The sequence below is a fragment of the Orcinus orca genome, chromosome 8 (assembly GCF_937001465.1).
Source record: "Orcinus orca chromosome 8, mOrcOrc1.1, whole genome shotgun sequence".
NCBI classification, from domain to species: Eukaryota; Metazoa; Chordata; class Mammalia; order Artiodactyla; family Delphinidae; genus Orcinus; species Orcinus orca.
Window position 1 is genome coordinate 52499813 of NC_064566.1, and position 26755 is coordinate 52526567.

At 45.2% G+C, this 26755-nt stretch overlaps 1 protein-coding gene across 7 annotated transcripts; it reads left to right on the top strand.

Moving 5' to 3' along the window:
- The first annotated feature begins 346 nt into the window (after window positions 1-346).
- NEU3 (neuraminidase 3) lies at window positions 347-24079 on the top strand. 7 transcript variants are annotated; one of them, XM_049713664.1, is made up of 5 exons: window positions 347-541; window positions 7310-7493; window positions 7914-7995; window positions 12449-12660; window positions 21555-24079. In XM_049713664.1, exons 3-5 carry the CDS (start codon window positions 7971-7973, stop codon window positions 22632-22634), a joined length of 1317 nt encoding a protein of 438 aa, XP_049569621.1. In that variant the 5' UTR covers window positions 347-541; window positions 7310-7493; window positions 7914-7970; the 3' UTR covers window positions 22635-24079. The 7 variants fall into 7 exon arrangements, with proteins under 7 accessions (XP_049569621.1, XP_033261615.1, XP_049569622.1 ...); XM_033405724.2 differs by having other exon boundaries at window positions 7310-7444; XM_049713665.1 differs by lacking the exons at window positions 347-541; window positions 12449-12660 and having other exon boundaries at window positions 7471-7493.
- The last annotated feature ends 2676 nt before the right edge of the window (window positions 24080-26755 follow it).

A 26755-nucleotide genomic window follows, 5' to 3' on the forward strand; every position in this document is an offset into this window, starting at 1 on the left:
TGCGCTATAAGTAATAAAGTTCTTTGATCCAGGAGTCTCATGTCGTCTGCCAGTATCCATGAAAAAATAATAGGTTAACTTGTTAGTCTGCAAATAGGATAAAATTTGAGATCCTTCATAGACTACTCTTGACAGTTTGGTAACAAGGATGGGATCCTGACAGACAAGGCTTTCCAGAAGAGAAAGGTCATGGGCCAGGTGAGGATATGAGAAGATAACCTGGGGTCTGGTAGCAAATGTTGCTGAGCGAGGAGAGGAATAAGCGTCCCTAGTTGTCCTACGTGTTAATGAATGTTTCAAGGCTGAGCAGTGAGAGGTAGGATTGAAACACATTGTCCAACTGGTACTTAGGTTGTTGCTCATTCTCTTTGGGGCAGGAGGAGGAAAGGATGTTTTGACAATGAGGCAGCAAGCCTGTGGCCCCAGCTGAAGGCAGTATGGCTGACTGATGAGTAAAGCCTTCCCCAAAGGTGAAATAAGTGGTGTCAGCGATAAGGATGTAGAGCTTTGAGTGGACCCAAACCATTAGGAGTCCAAGCAGGTAACCACTTGAAGCAAACGTAAGTACATGACCTGATCCCTCTTGCTCCCTCTCCTACTTTAAGGAAAGAAGCTGTGTATGCTGGGGGATCTTTGAGGAGCGGAGGGATTCCTCTTTTCTAGCTCTGTTGAATATAAGTAAGTCACCATCCTCCTTCGCCCCATGGGGACAGGGAGCCCTGGGCACAGGAATGGTCAAAAGTGCCAAGGACTGTGAGGCAGATGCACAGTGGTGTACAGGGGGGCAAAAAACCCCAAAATAACAGTCCCTGAGCTGCAGGTGCTTATCGGAGCCAAGAGGTACACAAGGGAAGAGGCAGCACTGACCCTGGAGGAGGAGTCAGGAGCAAAGTTCTTCTCACGGACCCAGCCTGTAGGTTAGCCTCTCCCACTCCTGTGATGTCCCCACACTCTTGGCTGGGAGAGAGCAGAGTCTCTTGGTGGCTGTGGCTGTGGCCTGCAACATACCTATTTTAAACTACTTGGTTTGGGTTCCCGTGATGGGGGGGAAAGTACCTGAATTCAGCTGGTGAGGTTTGGACGCAGTTTGCAACGGGAAAGGAAAATTAAAACGACCTGTAGAGGGAGCCTCTAAACGGATTCAATGTACTAATGTTTTGTGGCTTTCGCATCAATGTGTTATTGAGAGCAACTGGACATTTGATTGAACTGTGAATGCTCTTAAGTCTCCCATTCTGCGGCTACTACTGCATAGAGAGAAGGGACCCCTGTCTCCTCTTGGGTAGTCTAACAAAAATAATATAGAATTCTAAGAGGAAAGATGAAAGCCACAGATTTAGTTGAAAACCTGGTGACTGCTGGAGTACTCAGGCCATTTCCCAGCACAGCAGTGTACTTTGCAGGCACCAAGTGCCTCCTTTTAAAAAGGTGGACAGCTGTTAGGCTACTACAGAGCTACTGCTGAAACTAAACACCTGACGAATAGAAGCCTCACAGCTCTGGCCTAACATCCCCATTTTGGGCCATATTAACTCAGATTTGACAACTAACAAAAAGGAGCCCAGGGGCTTCCCTGGTGGCGCAGTGGTTGAGAATCCACCTGCCAGTGCAGGGGACACAGGATCGAGCCCTGGTCTGGGAAGATTCCACCTGCCGCAGAGCAACTAAGCCCGTGCACCACAACTGCTGAGCCTGTGCCCTAGAGCCCACAAGCCACAGCTACTGAGCTGTGTGCCACAACTACTGAAGCCCACATGCCTAGAGCCCGTGCTCTGCAACAAGAGAAGCCACCGCAATGAGAAGCCCATGCACAGCAACGAAGACCCAACACAGACAAAAAAAAAAAAAAAGGAGCCCAGCAGTCCCCTAGTCAAGAGGAAATGGCATGTTCTGGGACGCAGCCAGCCTCACCATCTTAGTTTTACATGAAAAAGTGACAGCTACTCCCTCGGAGGAAATGTAGCCCCCACCTGGCTGCCTAAAGTAAAACTACTGACTCACTGGGGTCCTTGATCCAAAGGCATTTCTCCAATCAAATTCCTGGGCCTGATTCACTGATGTTGCAGTTAAGTTGAAAGCTGTTGGTGTCCAGTGACAATTCTGGAAGACTGAGTACAGTAAGGGCTTGATCAGCACAAAGGGCTGAATTGAAAACTGTCACTCTTACCCTAGACAGTATTACTGGGGACCAGACAGGTTATATTTTCACTGACTCTTGGCTGTTGCCAAAGGCCTGGTCTTCTGGTGTGTCACTTGGAAGATTACAGACTGTCAAAGATACTCTTCTTTGGGGCCCCAAGATAGAAATGAATTACAGCTATTAATTGAACTGTCTGGGTCATTTATGTGGGGGCCTATTCAGTGGGGGCCAACTACAGTCAAGCTGCCAATGGATCCATCATCGCACCAGACATGGCATTACATGCATCGTCACAGCCTTGGCACAAAGTTAAATGGCTTATGCTTCTGAGGCAGAGGCTACCACTGCATACCACACTTGTGACTCCTGTTTGTCTAGCCATGAGTGAGGCTACCTAGCACAGGGCATGGCCTCCACCCACTCCTGGCTGATTACCAGTAGTGCCTCACCACTCTTGACACTTTTTCAGGTTACAGGGTTGTTCTAGTCCAATCCACTAACTCCAACCACACTATTTTTGGTCTTGAAACCAATCTGCTTTATGTTTTTCTTGTCTATATGCAGTCTGACTATGGTACACCTTTTATTGCAAAAGTCACCCAATAGTGGGCTAATAGTCAAGGTATTTGATGGACCTTCCACTCTTTCATCCACAAGCTTATAGTGTTGTTGAGTGTTGGAACAGCCTACTCAAAAAATGTACTCAAAACATTTCTGATTCTACCTCTCTTCTCATTCTAGTCAATACATCTTGGTAAGGCGGTGTGGTCACTGAATGTGGCTGTCCCCAGATCAATCACTTCCTCTTTACTGCTGTATTAGGGTTCTCCAGAGAAACAGAACTAATAGGATATGTTTGTGTATATGTAAAGAGATGTATTATAAGGAATTGGCTCACATGATTATGGAGGCTGAGAAGTCCCATGATCTTCTGTCTGTAAGCTGGAGACCCAGGAGAGCTGCTGGTGTAGTTCCAGTATGAATTCAACGGCCTGAGAACCAGGAGAACCAATGGTGTAAGCTCCATTCCAGAAGCAGAAGAAGACTGATGTCCTAGCTTGAAAGCAGTCAGGCCGAGAAAGTAAATTCTCCCTTACCCCAACTCTTGTTCTATTCAGGCCTCCAACAGATTGGATAAGGCCCACCTACATCGGGGAGGGCAGTCTGCTTTACTGAGTCTACGGATTCAAATAGGAATCTCTTCCAGAAATACCCTCAGACATACCTAGAATAATGCCTAACCAAATATCTGGGCACTATCCCAGTTAAATTGACACAAAATATCTGTCCCAGGCAAGCTGACACATACAGTTAACTATCACAGCTGTTTACTGAGTAATGATCAGAATGAGAAGGGTTGGGGATTGTTGTACACGTTTATTTTGAAAATTTAGTATATGCCCTGACCATTGTTGGGCATGATGTTTCTTTGCCCTAATAGCATTTGCAGGCCAGCCTAGGTGCTACATCCCCCGGGTGACAGCTAAGCCAGAAGGAGGCCTAGAGTCTTCACATTTAATTCTGGTTCAGCCACCTGGATTCTCTTGTTGCTTTGACATAGTCCTAGATCATAACATTTGGAAAAAGAGTCAACCCTGGAGCCTTCCTCTCAAAGGAAAATGGCCTAGTACAACTATCTCAAACTACTGCAAGCTCCTTAAACTCAACTAACTGCTAGGTTTGCTGTCCCCCACAAGATGGCTGTGACCACAGTTTGATTCCTTTTAACCATTCCTTTTAACCTACGGAGAAGTCTTATCAGAAATATCAGGTGTACTTTCAGCTCCTATAGTCTCATGAAAAACACATGTCACAGGCTCTAGACATGTGTCCCTCACCCTCATTCTTGTAGCTATTGCTCAGTCATCCTGTGGAATGGACAGATGCTACCTGACTTGTGGCGTGGATGCATGGGATAGGTTGGACTAACCTATCAGGCAGTCTTTCCAAAAATAAGGACTGGTTTCAATGATTCTAAATGAACTGGGAGGGACTTCCCTGGTGGTGCAGTGGTTAAGAATCCGCCTGCCAACGCAGGGGACACAGGTTCGATCCCTGGTCCGGGAAGATCCCACATGCCATGGAGCAACTAAGCCTGTGTGCCACAACTACTGAACCTGTGCTCTAGAGCCTGCAAGCCGTGACTACTGAGCCCGCGCGCCGCAACTGCTGAAGCCCACGTGCTCTAGGGCCTGTGAGCCATAACTACTGAAGCCTCCGTGCCTAGAGCCCGTGCTCTGCAACAAGAGAAGCCACCACGAGAAGCCTGCGCACCGCAACGAAGAGTAGCCCCCGCTTGCCACAACTAGAGAAAGCCCACTTGCAGCAATGAAGACCCAATGCAGCCAAAAATAAATAAAATTAAATAAATAAATGAACTGGGAACTCTGAGGCCTACCAGGTGGGCAAAAGGTTTACATTAGGGACATTGTCAATCTGTGTCCCCTGAATGATGTAGATCCCACTTGGGAGGCCCCAGCAGTTGTAAACAGGGACATCATATATGTCCCCAGGACTATACTTCCTTTGTGGAAGCCAGGCATTAACTTGCCTTCCTCCCTGAAAACATGGTGTCTTCCACCATAGGGAGGGTCATGATCAACCTTCAAGCGTTTAAGGAAGCACCACCAGCAGATCATGTAGCCTTCAGATGACTGTGGAGATGGCTCCAACATGAGGCTACCCTTGGTTACACAGGGGACCTTCCTGGAGGAGTGACCTATTCATTTATGCACTTCTGCAGGAGGTTATCCCTATCTTGAGAGTCGTCCTATTAGAAATGTTGATATGAAATTCGTTCCCGACTTTAGCTGAAGCCATCAATAATATACCTCAGCCCTGGAAGGCATTCAGGTGAACTTCAACTCACTGGCCACTGTGGTTATGAATGATAGAATTGTTCTTAACTTCCTTGTGAGCCAAGGCAAAGTCTGCAATGGCTAATATAACCTGCTGTACTTGGACTAATGCCTCAGGCAGGGTACAGGTCAATGCATAAACTAGAGAATACCACCTGGCTTTCCAAGATAGATCTTAATGGCTTATGGTTGGTTTTTCGGTTGTTGTTTTTCCAGCTGGTTGGGTCCAGGCCCTTGGTTGTGGTTGAGGTCAATTCTGCAGATTGGTCTCATCCTGTTGCTTGGATGTATACTTGGATAGTATCCTTAATTAAATGCTGTATGAGACCATTAGAATAGATTTGGTTCCATCTCTATCAGATTAATCAGAGTAGCCGATGAAGTGGCAAACTCAGAAAATTCATCAGAAGCCATCTGTACAAAGTGCTGTGGAGGCCAGAAGAGGAATAACTGTTTAGCATGGAGGCCTGGAAGGTCCTTATACAGGAAATGAAATGTATTTGATCTGAGCTATGGATGAGGAGTGGGGCCAAGTGTGCCCTCTTTACAGATGAGGAACCTGAGGCACAGAAGTTAAACAACTTGCCAAGCTTACTCAGCTAGGAAGTGGGAAGTCAGGATTGGAGTCAAGATCGCTTCACCTCCAAATATAGAGATTGCTACTAAACTTCACTGCCTCGGGCATTAGACTGAGACCAGCAAAGAACTGAGAGAGACTTGGCATTAGCTCTAGATATTTTTCTAAAATTGACTTGGTGATCCAAGTTGGTGATTGTGTGCTTGGAGAGGTCTGGTGAAAAACCCTAGGACTTTGTATGAACCAATCTTTAAAAATGAAATATTTTAGACAAATAATAAGGCTTAAAGAATAATAAAGTGAACACCCATGAACCCACTGCCACCTTTAAAAAATATGTTACCGATACAATTGAAGTCCCTTGGGTTTTCTTAATCACACCCTACTTCCTGCACTCCCAGAAATGACTATGATCCTGAATTTGCTGTTTCTTATTCCTTTGCATTTTCTTCACACATGTGTCCACTAACAATACATACTATTATTATTTTACATGTTTTAAAACTTTATATATTGTATTTGGTTGAGCGTTCCCAAGATTCAGATTCAGCCCTAGATTCAGAGATTTGCTAGAAGTACTCACAGGACTGAAACAGGAGGGAAGGGGGCAGGGCACAACCTTTAAAAGAATAACATAACCCGAGGACACAACATAAACTGATTAGAACCAAATAGGTCCAAGGTGGCAGACGAGTCAACTTCCACTATACCCTCAGTATATGCTCATTGTAACACATAAGCAAGCTAAATGACACACCTACAGGCGCCATGATAGTTCCAAGGCTGACCATAAAGGTAAAAAATTAGGCAGTGGCCTGATTCCTAGAAATCCCCGCCCCTTCTCCCAAATAGCTGGAATACTCCTCCCACTCATTAGCCTATGCAATCACCCACCTCTATAAAAACTAACAACCCCATACCCTGGGGCTGCTCTAGCCTTCTGAGATGGCCCACACTCTGTGGAGTGTGTTTCTCTCCAAATAAATCCACGTCTTACCTCTGACTTTGTCTCTCACTGAATTCTTTCTGCGATGAGACATCAAGAACCTGAGCTTCATTAAGTCCTGAGACCAGGTGTGTGATCTCAGTTAAAAGACCATGGGTTCAAGTCCCAATCTGGATTTTGGCTGGGTTTGAGTCCCGGCCGGTGGGTTCAAGTCCCAGTTGGAGTTACACGGTTTCAGCACTAGGCTATAGTTGTACTCATGGCTAAGATTGATTACAGCAATGTATTTAGTATGGACACACACTGGATCATCAGAGAAAAGGACTGCAGGCTGAGTCTGAAAGAATCCATGTATAGGCTTTCTTATGCTCTCTCCCTCTCATGAGAGATCACACTAAGCACACACTTTCCCCCAGCACAAATGCAGCATGTGTGCCATGTTTCTGTCTAGAGAACCCATTAGAGACTCAGCACCCACAGTGCCACGTGGGCACTCTCTTCCCAGCATGTTTCAAAATTCCAGACTCTCAGAAGGAAAGCAGGTGTTTAGCATAAACCGTAATATGTTCAAATAGCCTGTGCATGGACTACTTTCATAAATTGAAATTCTACTATAGGAAGAGCTTTCCTTTCTCCCCTGTTTATAATATTTATTCAGTTGTGCATATCGATGTGGACTTGTGGGTTTTTATCTTATTCAGCGGGTCGTAACCTAATACTATTATTTTCTCAAAAAATATATACATATATAAAATAACACATATAAATATAATTTTTATTTTCTTAAGGGTGGGTTGCCCAATGCTCTGAATCTCTGGACCTTTTAGTTGAGTCCCCTCTGAGGCCCGGAACCTTCGCTCCACACTCAAGCTGTCCAGGGAAGTTTTAAGCGTGATACCCATCAACAGACCGGCAACCAATAGGTGCGAGCGTGGGAAAAGGGGACCGAAGACAGAGGAGCGGAATGGAGGGGTGAGGGGCGGAGCCAGGGAGCTGCGCAGCCATTGGAGGGGGTGGTGGTCGGGGGGTGGAAGAGGAAGGGGCAAATCCTAAGGCACCGCTGGGTCGGGACTGGGGCCCGGAGAGAGGAGGAATATCCCAGCCTGGGCCGCGAAGGGACCGGGCAGCGGAAGGAGAGGGGTGGGGCTTTGTTTGAAACGGCCCGAGGGGGCGGGGCTAACTCTCCGCCGCAGCCTACGGCCTGTCCCAACCTTAGGCCGGCTGCGGCCTCTGCGCGTCCGGGACCGGCTTTCCTACCTGCTCTTCTCGGTGTCTTGGGTCTGTCAGCCCCGCTGCCGGCCTCTCGAGGTCTCTGTCGGCCTGCTTCTTTACTTTTCGTGGTTTGTGTCCGCAGTCCCTTTCCTGTCTCCCCAGCGTTGGTCATTCTCCCAGGCTTCAGTGTCCGAGACGTGAGGGCTTGACCCCGCGCCCAGACCTACCCCAAGAGAGATGGAGGAGCCGGGGTCCCGCGCAGGTGAGTGGGGCTGGGAGACTGGAGAGCCCCCCAAAACGTGGGGCGCTGTGACTCTGGGGACAGGTTTGGCAGCACTTTCTGGGCTTAGGGAATCCAGTCTGCGGGGAATATTGGGTCAGACACACCCCAGTTGGCTAGGGTCTCAGACAGAGCCAGAAAGTATTTTTGGCTAGGTCTGTTTTTGTTTTCCTTCGACAGAAGCCAAACTTATTTAGAGATGAAAGGGATCTGAGACTGGGAAAACCCTTCTTACTAAAGGGGGTCTGTGGGCAGGAGAGAGCCCTGAGCTGAAACTTAGGAGACTTGGGCCTTGGTCCGGGTTTTGTTACTGACTCATTGAGTGGCCTTAGAGGAGTTTATTCCCCTCTGTGGGCCTGAGTTTTCCCATGTGTACCATGAGAAGGGTTTGGACCACAGGATCTTCAAAGGCCTGACGTGTGATGGGTGCTTCTTAAGTATTAATAGTTAGGGGTGAATAAAGAAAGGCCTCCTTCTGGGGTTCACTGGAGGCTGCTTGGCGCTCTGGATTAATTGGAGTCTGCGGAGTTACACTTGAGAAAGCTTGAGAAATAGGTGATATTATCTCCATTACAAGTGAGGAAACTGAGGTTCAGAGGTGAATTTGACTTGCTAGTGTCAAAGCCAAGTCAGTCTTCAAAGTCCATGCTACACTATACTTTGTTCCAGTGAGAGAGCAGGGAGGGCTTGATTGAAAGGTGATTATATGGAGCGGCAGTTAATCACGTTGAGTCCTCTGCTAAAATGAACAACTCCAGAGCAGAACTGTATCTGATTCTTCTCTATCCCTAGCTCCCGGCTTATGGTTTGTGCAAAACAGTTTGGGTGTCAATGCCAGAGTCACCACCTGTGTTACCACTGTCATCAACATGATCAGCATAATTAATGAAAAGTAATGTTAGGGACTCTAATTGTTATAGTGATAGCAAAGCCATAAGTGAAATTGTGAAGACATCTGAATTTATAATACTTTTACTTACATAGTGCTTTAAAGTTTATAAAACATTTTTGAGTGGTTCTTCATTCAGTCATCTTAGGTAGGTATTATTGTCATCCACATTTTATAAGCAAGGAATCCAAGACCTAGAGAGATTAACTGACTAGCACAAGGTCACGCAGTAAGAACTTGTGCTTCTCCTTACGTGCTCTCTTCACTTCCTCTCCTTTTCTTTTTTCCTAGTCCTCCCTGCCCATTCCCATGCTTATTCTGTGTTTCATTCTTCTTACCACCCAGAGACATCCTGTTTTGGTGTTAACCAATAATCATGTGTTGGCTGATGATTAATAGTATTGATATTAACTTATATATCTTATAAGAGTTTAAAATATGACCTCTCCCAGAGGTGCAGAGGGATTCAAATACTTTTAAGAAGGGGAGTTGTAATTGTGGTTGTCGTTATCATCATCATCCTCCACAGGTTTCAAGGAGTAAAACTAGAATATGTAGTGATTGACAGTCTAAAAATAGTAACTGTCCTATATTGAGCTCATACTGTGTCATGGGCCCTGTAACAGACAATTAAACTTTTTAACTTAATTCTTTCACTCATTCTACTGAATCTTATAAATGAGGATCCAGAAGCATAGAGAAGTTAAATAACATGCCCAAGTTCATGCAGTCCTGGCCTGGTCCACACCTTATGTTCTAAACCATTACACTAGCTTGGCCCAGGGGCAGATCTTTACTTAGAAGAAAGCCTGACCCTCTGGCAGGAGAGCCTGAATTGGGAAGAGAGGTGTGCTCACGTATGGTTTAAGGAAGACAACTGAGAGCCCAGAATTGGAATGAGGGGAGGCTTTTCTTCCGGACTTAGGAGGCCACCTCCCCACCCCCTCAGATAGTGAGCTGTGATTCTTCTCGCTTTAGGTTAGGAAATAGTGAAATGAATTATTCATATGCTAAATGAATTCATATGCTAAATAAATCATTCATATGCTGTCAATGACAAAGCTTGTCTTGATTGACACTATGAGGCTGTAGCCCAAAGCAGTGCAACTTTCCCCTTCAGTTCATTGCCCCGAAGGCTACCTGAGAGAGAGGTCTTAAATGCATACTTGATCTTGACATTCCTCTACCAAACACTGTTGAGTGGCTCCCTACCTGTGGGAATAAACACCTTAATAAGGTATCAAAGCCTCCCAGGATTTGCACTCACCTGACCCCTTCAGTCCTACCTTTGCTCACAGCTTTTGCACTCCACTGTAGTCTCCTGGATTACTGCAAGTCCCCACAGCTCACTGTGTTTTCTGTGACCTTTAGGCTTTTCACATCCACTCCCTCTGCCCTTCTCCTTTTCACCCTTCAGTTGGCTATGACCCACTGTTCATCCTTTAAGATCCAGCTCACCCATTCATTCAATCATTCAATGAATATTTGTCAAGTGCCTGTGAATTACCAGACAAGGTTCTAGGTGTAGAGGCATATCAGGGAATAAAACAGACATATCCCTGCCCTTCATGGAATTTCTATTCTGTGGGGTATATTAAATAAGTATAATATACGGGTGATGGTAAGTGGCATGGAGAATAGAGCAGGAAAATGGGATAGAGAGGGGCAAGGGAGTTGTCAGGGAAGACCTCACTGATTGGATGATGTTTGAATAGAGCTAAAGGTGAGGGAGTGAGGTCTGCCTATCTGAATGTTCCAGGCCCAGAGTATAAGGATGTGAGACAGGAGATCCCATGGCTTATTACCCCTCCAAAACTCCACCACTGCTGCCTTCATCTAGACAGTTGCCCTTTTCTGTTTTCCTGCATGCTCTCATGTTGACCTCTAAAGTAGCACTCACTACATGATATTGTAATTGTCTATGTATATGTCTGTTTCGCTCACCTGGATGTGGGTTTCTTGAGGGCAGGGACCTCTGATTCCTTTCTGTCTCCTCAGCACCTACCTTATGGTCTAACTTTCTGAGTGGGCACTCAGAAATATTTATTAAATAAATGAGTAAGGCCTTATGGGCCTCATTTTTACAGCCTGATTATTTTTACAAGTGATTTGGAAGACAGAGCTTGGATGACAGGTGGTGAGAGAAAATATAATAATTCTAAGCTTGGTTCTGTCTGTCTGACTGGATTCCCTTTTTGGGCCTCTGAGAAGTTGAACACCTGATTTTCTTTGAGAAATGTACCTAGAGATGTCCATTTTCAGCATTATGGCAGGCTAGCTAACCTGTAAAATGGTGGATAAATATAACAAAGTCTTTTATAGCTGAATTTGCAAGAAAGTAAGAGAAATCCCCAGGCCTAAAAACCAAGAGTAAACTGAAAACTGGAGAAGTTAGCCCCTTTACCTGACCTCAGCTGCCCTAGATGTTTGCATGTCCCACTTACCTAGAAGCTTGGGCTTTAATATACCTGCTGTTACAGTGAATGAAACTCTGTGCCCACCGGGGTTTGACTCTGGTTGGAAGTGAGATCCCCGCATGAAGCTAGATGCCTTGAAAATCTGTATCCTCTGATCAAATGGAGAAGGAAAAAGAAATCTTACTACTGACAGAGATGACAAAGAAGATTGCCTCTTCTAGGCTCCAATAGAAGGGGAAAGTTTGCCTAGAGAATTCTTTTTTTTTTAATAAATAAATAAATTTATTTAAAAAAAGCAAGGGCTTCCCTGGTGGCGCAGTGGTTGAGAGTCCACCTGCTGATGTAGGGGACAGGAGTTCGTGCCCTGCTCCGGGAAGATCCCACATGCCACGGAGCGGCTGGGCCCGTGAGCCATGGCCGCTGAGCCTGTGCATCCGGAGCCTGTGCTCCACAACAGTGAGAGGCCCGCGTACCACAAAAAAAAAAAAAACAGGACAAAGATTCCCATATAACTTTCATACAGACTTACCAATTTGTAACATTTTACCCCATTTGCTATATCATTTCCTCCATGTCTCTGTCTCTCTCTGTCTCTGTCCTTGTCTCTTCATGCATACATACATACATACATACATACATGCACACATACATAAGTGTGTGTGTCTAATATTTCTTCAGAATCACTTGAGACCAATTTGCACACATCATCCGCATCTACCTGCCTGGAGAATTCTTAACCACAGCCATCCCCTCATATGGATTTGGGTTTACGTTTATATTACCTGAATGGCCTAAAAACTCCACGCCAAGAAATTGACATTAGAAACCATCCGGACTGGTAATACCTCTGAATGCTCGGCAGAAGCACATACAGAATCTCTCTGGAGAGACACTTGACACAGGCTGCATAGGATTCCCACAGAGTCTGGAGGATAGACCTGTTAAATGAGAGTGCCTATTTTATGCTTTGTACTATTGAGATCATGATGTTACTTTTGTATAAAAAAATAAACATTTGAGTACATCTTTGCCTCCCAGTGATCTCCAGAAATGGAATGATAGAGCAGAACTTGTATACAAGCCAGCATTTGAATGTGGACACACGTTTATCTGCCTCCTATCCTTGCAGAGGTCATGGAAGAAATGACATCGTGCTCCTTCAACAGCCCTCTGTTCCAGCAGGAGGACAAGAGAGGGGTCACCTACCGGATCCCAGCCTTGCTCTATGTGCCCCCTACCCACACCTTCCTGGCCTTTGCAGAGAAGCGCTCCTCGAGCAGGGATGAGGATGCTCTCCACCTGGTGCTGAGGCGAGGGTTGAGGACTGGGCACTCAGTACAGGTGACTCCTTATCCCAGATCTGAGCCTGGGCCTCAGTTTCTACACTGCTCTGCATATGTCAGTGTCTGTGTCTTTTCCCATCAATGCAAGAAAAGCCTTGTGTCAGAGCTGAGGAGGAAAAAAAGCAGTAACAGCAATGCTTTCAGTTACTGAGTACTTACTGTGTGCCAGGGGCACACTGAATCTCACAGCCATTCTGTGATGTAGGAACTATTGTCAGTCACATTTTACAGATGAGGAAACTGAGGCTCAGAGAGGTTGCTATTTGCTCAAGGTCACACAGCTATAATAAAGCAGTAAAAGCAGGCTTCCAACTCAGTCTCTGACTAGAGGCCTCCATAGTTTGTTCAGTTTGGCCAACATGTGGTGTGCTTTTCATTCACATTCTCCTTTATCCTCATAAGTCATCGAAAGAAGTAAGCATTGTTAATCCAGTTTTGCTGATGAGGGATCCTGGTGCTCCAACAGGTAGGTGGCTCGTTCATGCCCACAGCTACCAGGAGATGCGGGGGAGGATGACAACACCCATACTCCCGCTTCTCTTCCCCTTCCTGCTCTTCCTCTCCCCTGTGCTTTATGTGAGGTAAATATTATGAGGCCCGTTTTACAACAGGAAACTGGAGCTCGGAAGTAAAGTGACTTGCCTTAGGCACACACCTAATAAGAGGCAGAAATGGGTTTGGTGCCCTTGTCACTAAGTAGCACATGTTTACTGTGTTTTTATGGGGGACAGAATGGTTGCTGCTCTTGGACCTATGAACTACAGGGTTACTTCAGATCCCATTTTTCTCATTGTTGCCTTTTATCTCTCAGAGATTGCTGAAGTGAGGATGAGGTGAGACAATGGGTTTGAGAGTTACACACATACATACATTTTTTTATAAGAGGTACTTTAATCCCTCTAACCTGCTCTGCTTTTCTACTCACAGAAACCTCACCATTAAAACTTCACGTCCATAGGGATGCCTTGTTTTGCTGTTACAGTGCAAATGCTGTTCTGCTGATGGTGGCCCTTGCCAGCAACCCCTGTCTTTGCTTTTGATGACTTACTCACATTTCCCTGTAGGGAAGTTTTTTACTTCAGGGAATTTCCATTCCCTGCTCTTACACCGTGTCACAAGTCTTTCTTATGGCTTCCCAGGGTCAAACCTCTGCTTATATCCCAGGTGTCCTGTAGCCCAACTTGGAGTTCTAGCTCTTTTGTTTCCTCCAGGACAGGCAATGCCTGTGGTTATGTTGCTCTGCTTTCTGTCACAGACACTTGGGTGGTTAAGCGTTTTTTATCAGACCGTACCTGTTACATAACCTCACTGCCCAGTAGTCACACACATTCACAAATGTGTCCACTTTAACTCATTCTCTCTTCTCTTTATTTTATTCACATTAATTCTCTCATTTACTTAATTGTAGTATCTTAAAGTTAGAAGAATTATCAGCCCAACTTCTTTCCCAATATAGAAATCTTCTGTATTCCATTGGTAGCTACTAATAGCTTAATGGTTGAGAGCCTGGCTTTGGAGTCAGGCAAGACCTATCATTTATTGGCTGTGAACTTGAATACCTGACTCTTCTCTGTTTCATTGTCTGCAAAATATAATTAATAATAGTAGGAACTCAACATTAGTCATCTTCTATTAAGGGTCTACTTACACAACTCCTCAAATTAGGAACTTAATCCTGTAGCAACTGTTTTTGAATGAGACGATCTGTACTTCTCTATAATTACCCATTGGTCTTGTCCTACCTTCTGTACATTGTTTAGGTAAAGTCCCTTTTCTGGAGAACTGCTCTTTGATGTATCTGAAAACGGTATTCACACCCTCTGAGTCTTCTACTTTTTGGGTTCAACAGCTTCAGTTCTTTTAGCAGCTGCTTAGACCACAGTCTTGATTTGGTTTCTGGTCCCTTGAAAACTGTGATTACTGTCCTTGGGACCTGGTGTGGGATGTCACTGTCTTTTTTCAAAATATGGTACTCAGAATTGAACTTAGGACCCTAGGGGTAGACTAACCAGCTCAGCAGTGAGGTGGCTATCCCACCTTGTATCCTTTTTTTTTTTTTTTTTTTTTTTTGCGGTATGCGGGCCTCTCACTGTTGTGGCCTTTCGTTGCGGAGAACAGGCTCCGGACGCGCAGGCTCAGTGGCCATGGCTCACGGGCCCAGCCGCTTCGCGGCATGTGGGATCTTCCCGGACCGGGGCGCAAACCCGTGTCCCCTGCATCAGCAGGCAGACTCTCAACCACTGCGCCACCAGGGAAGCTCCACCACCTTGTATCCTTTTAATACAGCCTAAGGTAAAGTGACATTTACTTTTTTTTTTCTTAAATTTATTTACGTATTTATTTATTTTTGGCTGCATTGGGTCTTCATTGCTGCGCGCCAGCTTTCTCTAGTTGTGGTGAGCGGGGGAGCTAGTCTTCGTTGCGGTTCGCGGGCTTCTCATTGTGGTGGTTTCTCTTGTTGCAGAGCATGGGCTCTAGGCACATGGGCTTCAGTAGTTGTGGCTCATGGGCTCTAGAGCGCAGGCTCAGTAGTTGTGGCGCACGGGCTTAGCTGCTCCGCGGCATGTGGGATCTTCCTGGACCAGGGCTCAAACCCATGTCCCCTGCATTGGCAGGCGGATTCTTAACCACTGACCCACCAGGGAAGTCCGACATTTACTTTTTTGGTAGCTGCATAAACGTTAAGTAGATGGTCAACTAAAACCTCCAAGACTTTTTCACATTTTTTGTTCTTTTTAAAACAGTTTTAATTGTGGTAAAATACACCTAATGTAAAACTTTCCATCTTAACCATTTTAAGTGTACATTGCAGTATTGTTAACTGTATTACATCGTTATGCAACAGGTCTCTAGAACTTATTCATCAGTGCATGACTGTAACTTTATACTCATTGAACAACTCATTTCCCCTACCTCAAGCCCCTAGAAATTACTATTGTACTTTGTTTCTATGAATTTGATTACACTAGATACTTCATGTAAGTGGAATCATGCAATATTTTGTCTTTTTCTGATTGGCTTATTTACTTAGTATAACATCCTCAAGGTTCATCCATGTCATAGCATTATGTCAGGATTTCCTTCTTATTGTATGTTAATCTATTATTTCATTTATCCATTTCGTTTATCCATTCATTCCTTTATCCATTTTGTTTATCCATTCATCGGTTGATGGACGCTTAAGTTGCTCCCACCTTTTGGCTATTGTGAACATGGGTGTGCTAATGTCTCTTCAAGACTGTTCTTTGAATTCTTTTGGATATAGACCTAGAAGTTGAATTGCTGGATAATGTGGTAATTCTATTGATATTTAAAATTTTTGAGGAACCTCCATACTGTTTTCCACAGTGACTGCACCATTTTGTATTTCTCCACATCCTCACCAACACTTACTTCGTTTTGTGGGGGGGTTTTGATAGTAGCCATCCTAATGGATATGAACTGATTTCATTATGATTTTGATTTGCATTCCTCTAATTATTAGCAGTGTTCAGTATCTTTTCATATGCTTGTTGGCCATTACATTTGTTGTTCTTTAATCACATTTCTCCATCTAAATTTTTAAGCCCAAGACTTGTTTTATCTCTGTCAAGCCTCAGCTTGTTTGTGTGCCATTGCTTCCACCTGGTTGAGATCATTTGGCTTCTGACGCTTTCATGTTTTGTTCACATTTTTTTCCAGCTTCATGTCAACTTTATATTAGACATATCTGGCCCATTTCATTTTCTCCTCTCAGCTAGTAAGGATGGCTGAGCTTCTGACTTCGCAATGACTACACTGCCCAATAATTTTTTTTTCTTCCTGTTCTTAAAGGGAGTATCTGTGTGAATGGATTTCTTATATCTTCCTGGATCCTGCTCAAGGTTGTTGATCGGAGCAATCTTAACCATCCAAATGAGTTTGCAGCTGTTACTTCTCATCAGATCACATATTCAGTGCTATCCATGAAGTGTTGGTTTCCCCACAGGGTGCTAAGGACACAGGGGTACTATCCCCAGGGTGACAATAGAAAATTAAATCTGCTCCCCAGACCCACTTATTGGCACTTGGAAGGGAGAGGAGGCACGTACTGGAGGAACGTGGAGAAGAGCCTCCATACATTGTTTATAGAGTATTGTTTCCATCTGAGAGCACTTCTGTGATCCTTCTTCCTTGCATCCCTTCTTCCTTCCTCCCACTTTCCTCCATTCCTCTCTCCCTCTGTCATCTTTCTTCCTTTCTCTTTCCCTTCCTTTTTTCTTCAACATTTATTGAGCACCTACCAAGTACCAGGCATTAAGTCAGGGGATGTTGTGAAGGGAGGGGCATACAAAAGTTGATAGACTCTGACCCCTCTTTGGGAAGAATTTGCACAACCAAATTGTAGAGAGAAAACAAAGCTGTGCACAGATGTAACTGTCCAAAACTCCCACCCAGAATCCACAAAGTGTCACAAGGCAGGTTTATGCAGAGTGAGGTGTTTCCTTAGGAGTTCAAATGCAGCTGGGATCAGAGAAGCTGTCGTGCAGGGCATGGCATCTAAGCTGATACTTGAAGTGGGTGTGTTAAAGATGAGCAGAATAGAAGGTGATTTCTCCCTGGATTTCCCATATCCAGACACGGTCTTTTCCTTCTCTGACATCCACAGTGCTTTCTTTATCTCCTCTCTCTGGTGATGTCTTCGAGGCTCTGGAGTCAGCCCTGTGGGTGCCTTTTCTCTCCCTCTCAAGGCAGGCCTGGCTGCCCCTTCCTGCTGGTGGCCTTCTGAGTTTTGATTACCCAAGAGTCACAAGGAACTGAGGTCCCTGCCTCCATTGGTTTAAAATGCAATCAGGGGGCTTCCCTGGTGGCGCAGTGGTTGAGAATCTGCCTGCTAATGCAGGGGACACGGGTTCGAGCCCTGGACTGGGAGGATCCCACATGCCGCGGAGCAACTAGGCCCGTGAGCCACAACTACTGAGCCTGCGCGTCTGGAGCGTATGCTCCGCAACAAGAGAGGCCGCGATAGTGAGAGGCCCACGCACCGCGATGAAGAGTGGCCCCCGCTTGCCACAACTAGAGAAAGCCCTTGCACAGAAACGAAGACCCAACACAGCAAAAATAAATAAATAAATAAATAAAATGCAGTCAGATCAGACAGAAATGTGGACTTCTCATGCATATAGTTTCCAGAGAGGAAGAAAACCATTTGAGAGGACTTAGGAAGCAATCTTTGATCAGGTAGCCAATATGGGAGAGCTTGGTGGAGGAAGGTGGGCTTCTGCCCAATAATTAAGTTGACTTTGGCACATGATGTTTGAAGTGTTTACAGTGTACAAGGCACTCTGGTATAGAATGGGCTGCCCCAGAGATAGTGAGTTCCCTGTCCCTAGACCAGTTCAAGGAGAGACTGAATGGCCTTTATCCACAAGACTTAGAGGAGAATCTTCTGTAGGATGTGAGTTAGCACAAGGTCCTTATAACTCTGAGATTCTATGATCTGAGCATTGCTTAATAATAGGCTTTCCTCATTCATGCAGGAGTTAATTTTTTAAAATCTTATTTTTTGTTTTGGGTAGTTAACACTTTCATATTGCTGAAGAATAAAAAACATTGTAAAAAGGTGTATACATCCCATTCCCAGTCCTCTGCCTCTTATAGGCAGTCACTATTGTTTCTTACGTAGCCTTCTAGTGCTTCTTCATACAGAAACGAAGTACAAGTATATAGTCTTTTTTTAAAAATTTTTTAAAAAATTTATTTTTGGCTGCATTGGGTCTTGGTTGCTGCGTGCGGGCTTTCTCTAGTTGCAGCAAGAGGGGGCTACTCTTCGTTGCGGTGCGCAGGCTTATCATTTCAGTGGCTTCTTGTTGTAGAGCACAGGCTTTAGGTGCATGGGCTTCAGTAGTTGTGGCATGCGGGCTCAGTAGTTGTGGCTCACAGGCTCTAGAGTGCAGGCTCAGTAGTTGTGGCACACGGGCTTAGTTGCTCCACGACATGTGGTATCTTCCTGGCCCAGGGCTCAAACCCTTGTCCCCTGTGTTAGCAGGCGGATTCTTTTTTTAACCCCTTTCCAGACAGGATATGAGGCAACTGATTATAACACTGTACTTTCTGTGTTAATTAATTTATAACATTAGACTAAAGATGGAGTAACTTTAATATATTCTAAACATTACATCTTGAGAAGCCTTCACAGTGTCTTTTATGTTAAAGGTGGACAATATATGTTTTTTATATAAATAAATGAATGAAGTCAAACAACATGACCAATCTCAGTGAACTCTGTAACTCCACAGTTATGTTATGTAACTATTAGAGTTATTACATTGTGGTGGCAGGCAGATTCTTAACCGTTGCACCACCAGAGAAGTCTAAGTATATAGTCTTAATACTACCTTAAAAATGTTTTTCATGTAAAGTGATAACAGATACAGAAAACATAAAACATAATTGTCAAATGCACAACACATAAATGTCAGCTCTGTGAATTGACAAAGTCAACACTTGTGGACTCACACTCAGCTCAAGAAATAGAATATTGCCAGCACCTTAGAAGCTTCTCATTCCCCCTCTTTCTTCCCCAAAGGTAATTACTAGCCTGATTTATAGCTCTAGAGTTTTGCTTGGTTTTAATCTATGGACTCTTTATGTTTGGCTTCTTTTGTTCAGTATTCTTGAGGTTTATCCAGATTGTTGTATACAGCTTTATTTGTTCATTTTCATTGTTACATAATTTTCCATTGTATGACTATACACAATGAATTGATCCGTTCTGCTGTTGTTGCCAATTCAGGTTAGTGATTATGTGTATAGACACTGCAGCTCTGAATATTCTGCACGTGTTTTTCAGTACTATGTGCATGCTTTTTGCTGGGTTGATATCTAGAAATGGTGTTACTGGATTATAGGGTATGTTTATATTCTACTTTAGTAGGTAATGCCAGCCAGTTTTCTAGAGTGGTGGTTGTGAGGGCTGGTCTACTCCAGTTTCACCTGCACTTCTGGGACTTAGCCCTTTAAGGTTCCAACTCAAAGCCTGGTGGGTTTACCAGGGCCTCTAATTTTTGTCCTACTAGCCCTGTAGGGCTGTCAGATGAGTCGCTTGGCTTCTCAGCTTTTCAGTTACCTCTTTGAGAATTAGTAGAGATACCTGAGGGGAAAAGGTACTCAAAATACCACATCAGCCGCTCTGAATGAACTTTCAGTTCTTGGCCTATAATTCTTCATGGCCTTGTGTGCTCTCTGGTGCTTTCAAATGATGTTTTTGTCTTAATTTTTTTTTCATCTATCCTAGTTCTCAGTAGAAAGTTTGGTTCAAATTACCTGGTTTGTTGTAATTGGAAGTCCTTTTCCTTCACATTTTCATTTTTTCTTCTCTTTCTGTTGAGTTGTCTGATCTTGCTCTTTGCCCAGTTCTGTTGGGGTTTTTGGAAATTTTCTTACCAATTTCTAATATTGTTTTAAAAATATATTAAGGAAATTAGGTCTTTGTGGTATGTCTGATTAGGCATTATTTCATTTTATCCTTACATCACCTCTGTGAGCATGTTATTACATCCTCCATTTAATTGATGAGGAAATGGAGGTGAAGTGAGATTGAGTAACTTGCCCAAGATCACGTGATGAGTGGTGAAGGTGGGGTTTGAACCAGGTGTCTCTGACTCCATGCTTGAGTTTTTAATGACGTTGTTATGAATTGCCTCCTGGGGTAGTAGAGGAAGGAAAAAAAATCTTTGTCTTAAATTTCCCTTTATTTGCCTAAAACTCCTATGTGTTGGCCTTTCTTTTTCTTTCTTTATTTTTTTGGGGGGGAGGTGTCCTTTCTTTTTAAAAATATTTATTTTGCTCCTATCATGTGCTAGGCACTGGCAATACAAAATCAGAATAATTTGGTTTTTACCTTCAAAGGACTCATAATCTAGGAAGGGAGCCAGGCACATAAAAAATTACAGACATACCTCATTTTATTGCACTTCGCTTTACTGTGCTTCACAGATAATGCGTTTTTCACAAACTGAAGGTTTGTGGCAACTTTGCATCAAGCAGGTCGGCACCATTTTTCCAACAGCGTTTGCTCACTTTGAGTCTCTGTGTCACATATTGGTAATTCTTGCGGTATTTCAAACCCTCCACCAGCAGAAAGATTGTAACTTGCTGAATGGCGGTTAGCATTTTTTTAGCAATAAAGTATTTTTAAATTAAGGTATGTACATTGTTTATTTTTTTTGACATAATGCTATTACACACTTAATAGACTACAGCCTAGTGTAAATATAAATTTACCAAAAAATTCCGTGTGACTCACTTTATGGCGACATTCGCTTTATTGCGGTGATCTGGAACCGATTGTCTTTGGTAAGGGTGGGGAGGGAACCTCATGCAAGGCTTCATAAAGGAGGTGACTTGGAGTTGAGTTTTGGATGATGAATTGGGCATGTAGACAAAGTGCAGAAGAGTGTTCCAGACAGAGGGGACAGCATGTACAATACCTAGCATTGCCTCTTTGCAGCTGATAAGTTATCCCATAATATTTGAGAATTCAGTGAACACTTGGGCCTTCGTGATTTTATAGATTTCAGTACCATTTATTTCTTATCTCTGAGAAGTATTCATGCTTTTTTAAAATATTTATTTATTTATTTATTTATTTATTTATTTATGGCTGCATCGGGTCTTAGTTGAGGCACGCAGGATCTTTTGTTGCGGGATCTTTCCATGCAGCATCTTTTGTTGTGGCGCACGGGCTCAGTTGCCCCGCGGCATGTGGGATCTTAGTTCCCCGACCAGGGATTGAACCCGCATCTCCTGCATTGGAAGGCAGATTCTTAACCACTGGACCGTCAGAGAAGTCCCCAGTATTAATGCTTTTAATGAGCCTCATGTCTTCCTATTAGTCTTTCACTCCTGCTCTTTCTCTCTTCCCTTGTCTAGTGGGAACCCCTGAAGCCACTGATGGAAGCCACATTACATGGGCATCGGACCATGAACCCCTGTCCTGTGTGGGAGCAGAAGAGTGGCCGTGTGTACCTATTCTTCATCTGTGTGCGGGGCCATGTCACTGAGCGTCGACAGATTGTGTCAGGCAGGAATGCTGCCCGCCTCTGCTTCATCTGCAGTCAGGATGCTGGCTATTCATGGAGCGAGGTGAGGGACCTGACCGAGGAGGTCATTGGCCCAGAGGTGGAGCACTGGGCCACGTTTGCTGTGGGCCCAGGTCATGGCATCCAGCTGCAGTCAGGGAGGCTGATCATCCCTGCATACGCCTACTACATCCCTTACCGGTTCTTTTGCTTTCGGCTACCATATAAAGCCAGGCCTCATTCCCTGATGATCTATAGTGATGACCTAGGAGCCACATGGCACCATGGCAGGCTTATTAAGCCCATGGTGACAGTGGAGTGCGAAGTGGCAGAGGTAACTGGGAAGGCTGGCCACGCTGTGCTGTATTGCAGTGCCCGGACACCAAACCGGTGCCGAGCGGAGGCTCTCAGCACTGACCATGGTGAATGCTTTCAGAAACCAGCTCTGAGCCAACAGCTCTGTGAGCCCCCTCATGGCTGCCAAGGCAGTGTGGTGAGTTTCCGGTCCCTGGAGATCGCAAATGGGTGCAAGCACCCTGCTGGCAAAGATGCTCCTACCATTCAGCAGAGCCATCTGCTGGACAGCTCACTGAGGCTAGAGCCAGAAGCTAGAACCCTGTCAGAATCATGGCTCTTGTACTCACACCCAACCAGTAAGAACCGGAGGGTCGACCTAGGCATCTACCTCAACCAGAGCCCGTTGGAGGCTGCCTGCTGGTCCCGTCCCTGGATCTTGCACTGCGGGCCCTGTGGCTACTCTGATTTGGCTGCTCTGGAGGAGGAGGGCTTGTTTGGGTGTTTGTTTGAATGTGGGACCAAGCGGGAGTGTGAGCAGATTGCCTTCCGCCTGTTTACAGACCGAGAGGTCCTGAGCCACGTGCAAGGGGACAGCACCAGCCCTGGTAGGAACTCTGAGCCAACTCAAAACTGATTGGCTTAGGACCCAACTTCCCATCGAAGGGCTACCATAGGAGGCAACCACAGCCTGGACAGTGGAGGCCAGGATAACAGAGGTTACTGAAGTCTGCAGAGAATCCAAAAACGTAATATTCTGCTCCCTACCTTTCTTCACTTCTCCAAAGAGCAAAATGAAAATGTTGCCATAGCTACTGCAGTCGAGAGGGCACTGACGTGTGAGTTGAGAGACCATGATGCAGTCCTGGCTTTTCCACTGGCTTGCTTTGGGACCTTGGGCATGTCACCTGTACTCTGTGGGCCTCAGGTCTCCATCTGTAAAATGAGAGGATTGGGTCTGTGGTTTCTCTTCTTCCCATCCCTAAGAAAGGCAGAGCGCCTGCATGCTCCCTGATCAGCACATCCTGGCTGCATATAGGACTCTTATCTCAAAATGGAAGTCAGAGGACTCAGCTTTTCAAATGACTCGCCACTCATCCAAGTATGAGGTTGCAAGCAGGTGTCATGGCACAAAGGAAGATGTGGGTGGATTGTTGTTTTTAACAACAAAACACACACATCCTTCTAATCATGCTCAGAGCTCTACAGGCTCACTGTTCTAGAGGAATTGGGCAAAATAGTAGAATCATGAGGTCACTTACCTTCTCCAGCTTTGCAGCTCTACTCAACCTTCCCTTATCCAGAAAGCATTATCTCCTAGGGAGAAAATGAGAAGCTCAATGTCAGTGGTCCTTGATGATGGTACTTATTGTTTCTGATGGCATGACTCCTATGAAGGATCAACTTGAAGTTCATTTATTAGGATAGTTCTTGATGGGAAATGGACATGGGTTAGGACTTTAAAGCATTGAACAAAACTTCCCACAGTCTCTGCCCTCAAGGAGTTCACAGTTTATGGGGCTAGAAGAGGGAGAAAAGTCAAGAAAATAAATGCAGCTGGTAGGGTAGGTTGTAGATGTTGGGCTGTAACTTGGGGTGATGGTAGCTCCTGATGTCATTATCTTAGCTGTATCCTCATTGTGCCTGGAGTCATCTGCCCCAGAGCTTGCCCAGACTGCTGGCTTTCTCAGTTTGTTTTTCTCAGAATGTTGTCCTGGCCCAGCCACTCCTTTACCCATGGAGAAGGTCTTCACCATTAGGAAGGTCTCTGGACTCCCAAAGCTCTGAATCAGGCATATTTGTTCGGACCTACTGGAATCACTGTTGGGGAAGTAGGGATGCATCTTTGTCTAATAGATTTGGGGCTGAACTTTGCCCGTGCTGGTTCTCTCAGACGAAAACAGATGGTCGCTCTTACTTTTGACTGTTTCCCCCATGAGCCTGTTACTGCGACAAATATTCTATCATGAGAGGTATCTTTTTTTGTCCCTATTTTGGGCGGATAATGCCTTAAACAGGCATCAGGTAAATATATTTCGTGCTGAGTAATGACCCTGGAGAGCAAGTCTTAGTCATGGAACACAGCCTAGGAAGCTGGGGGTTGCAGTCATACCAGTCAGATGGCAGAGAGTGCTACAGGATGGAAGTAGAGATTAACTTCACCTACTTTAGTGTATGGCTTAAGCCCAGGGCTTAGAGGGGCTTTTAAAAATCCCCTTAGCCTCTCATACATTTGCTAAAGTTATCTTCCCAATACACAGTTATGATCATGCATTCACTCATTTATACATTTATCTAAATATTTCTGTAATTGAGTGTCTAGGCATAATGTGAGATACTTTCTATTGCCATCCCCTGGTTGAAAATCATTTGTGGCTTCTAATTGCCTACTAAAGGGTGTTTACATTTAGCCTGGCCTGTAGGACCTTCCGTTGTTGGGTGAAATAATGAATACTCATCTGTACTTCTTTATATTGAAGCCACTATCAGAGAAGGCCTCTGTCAAGTTGGCAAGTGGAGGGGATGGGGCTTTGGGAGTGGGCGGAGTCGGTGATACAGGGAGGAGCTGGGGAGGGGAGAGGACTGAAGGGCAGTCCCCTCCTGACTAGTGGGAACTCCGTGTTCAGCAAAGCTGTCATGGGCACCATACCCCAAATAGACAGGAACAGGGAAGGTGGCTAAGTTCTAAAACCAGAGCTAAAGGATGGAGAAAATGAGAATACGAAGACTTCTTTGGGGCCATCCAAGAAGGGAGTCAAAGAAGGGAGCTCAGTCACATGCCAGTGTGGACCACAGATGTCCAGTTCTCGTAAGAAGTCCATCCATCTCTAAATTGCCCTCCCCTCTCTCCTTCCCCTTGGCTTCATGTTTGCTTCTCTTTGGTGCCTAGCAGTGAAACTCTTAATAGGCGCAGGGGCTATGTGCATATTTCACGAATAGCCACAAAAGAGGATCGGGGACAGGGGTAATCTGGAATGAGGATTAGCGAGAGGAACAGAGGGGTGATGGCAGCTGTGAAGGAAAAGAACAACAGGTAGGAGTCCTAACACCTTTAGGAAGGGAGAGAAAGGGGTGCAGACATGAAGCCCAGGCTGGAGAGATGGTGTAGGTGGTGGCCGCTGTGAAGAAGAAATGACAACAGGCTGCAGCTAGTCTCCGAAATGTGTGGGAAGGGAAAGAGGCCCGCACAGGTTAGGCTGCAGACAAGTTCCGACCCAGCCCTGTAAGTTTAAGCTGTCTCTGTGCCAGGTGACCAACAAAAACAGCTGTAGGCGCTCCAACTCTGTTAGTGTCAGTTACCCAAGGTCTTCAGGGCCCTGGGACCTATACCATGATACTGGTCCCCTAACTGAGCCCATTTTAGCCACTGTCAGGTTGGGAGAATGGAAAAGACAGGGCAGGTGATGGCAGCTGTGAAGAAAAGAGGAAAGCAGACTGGAGGTCGCTAATCTAGCGCATGAAGAGAGGACTGTGTAGGCTGTGGTCCTTTGACCCCAGAGGCCGTCCTGGTTCACTCACTCCTAGGCTCCTAACCTTTACCATGGGCCCTCGTTATTTGGACCTGTTCCTCCTGGTCACCAGTCTCCCCTCAGATATCCACAGGATGTCATGCAGTTGCATCCACAGATAAGAGACCTTGCACCCTGCCTGTTGGATAGCCCAAGGGACCCACAGAGGTCAGCCGGAGGCTGCACAATCCCCTCCCCGAGGCAGTAGGATTCATTACTTCCACTTTGGCCAGATTAGGCTGCTCAGTCTTCTCTAAGCTGTGAAATTTCCCCACTGTGTCATCCGCTGGCTGTGTCATCCTTTCCTGTGCTGCCAGAGCACATGGCCTGAGCCTCTCTTTGGTCCTTATCACGGGCTGCCCTGTGTTATTGTCCGTGTTGCTGCCTAGCCTAGGCCTCTGCTAGGCTGTGAACTCCTCGAGGGCCAAGTTTGTCTGACTGCTTTCTGCATCCTTTTTACCTTGAGTCACAACGACTTATTTATAAATACATGATTTTTCTTTCATATTCTGAATTCCCTGAAAGTAAGGACTGTGTCTGATTCCTCTCTTTGTCCTCTGCACCCGGCACAGGGCCTGGCACAGAATAGACAGCAGTAAAGTTACGCTGAATGGACAAGAAGTCAAAGGCCCTTGGCCTTCTGGAGCTAAGTGAGAGGCCAGGGCAAGTTTCCCCAAGGGAGAAGCATGCTGTGTCCCTCGGTGGCTTGCACTCTCAGCCTGCTGAGCACTTGTCCTAAATGAGTCTTCTCTGTGGGGGCCTATATCCAGGCCAGTCACAGTACTTCCTGGGAATGAGCTGCTCTCTGGCTTGAGCTTGGTCCTGCCTGGAGGTCCCAGGTTCACAGCCCAAGTCTAAAGCCAAGCCTTGACCTGGGGTTCCCATTTCACTGGCATGTCCCCTCTGTCCCTGATTGGGTTTTCTATAACTGTCACTCCTCCAGGGAGATGCTGGGGCTCAGCGTGTTTGAGCGTGCCTTGGTTCTGTGCTACCACGTGCCAGAAATGCTCTCTGTAAGAACTACCATGACTCTTTGAAACAAGGAAGGTGAATAAAGAGCTTTATTCTGATGGCTACTGTTTCTGATTTTTGTTGCTTTTGTTAAAGAAACTGAGTTGATTATCATCCTAATACTTATATCTAGTTTGTAGCCAGCTTCTTTCAAAAAATGGATTTTGAAGCACTTTCTTGCTTTTCATAAGAACTTTTACTTTCAGAAAATCTTATTAATAATAATCCTTTGCATTTT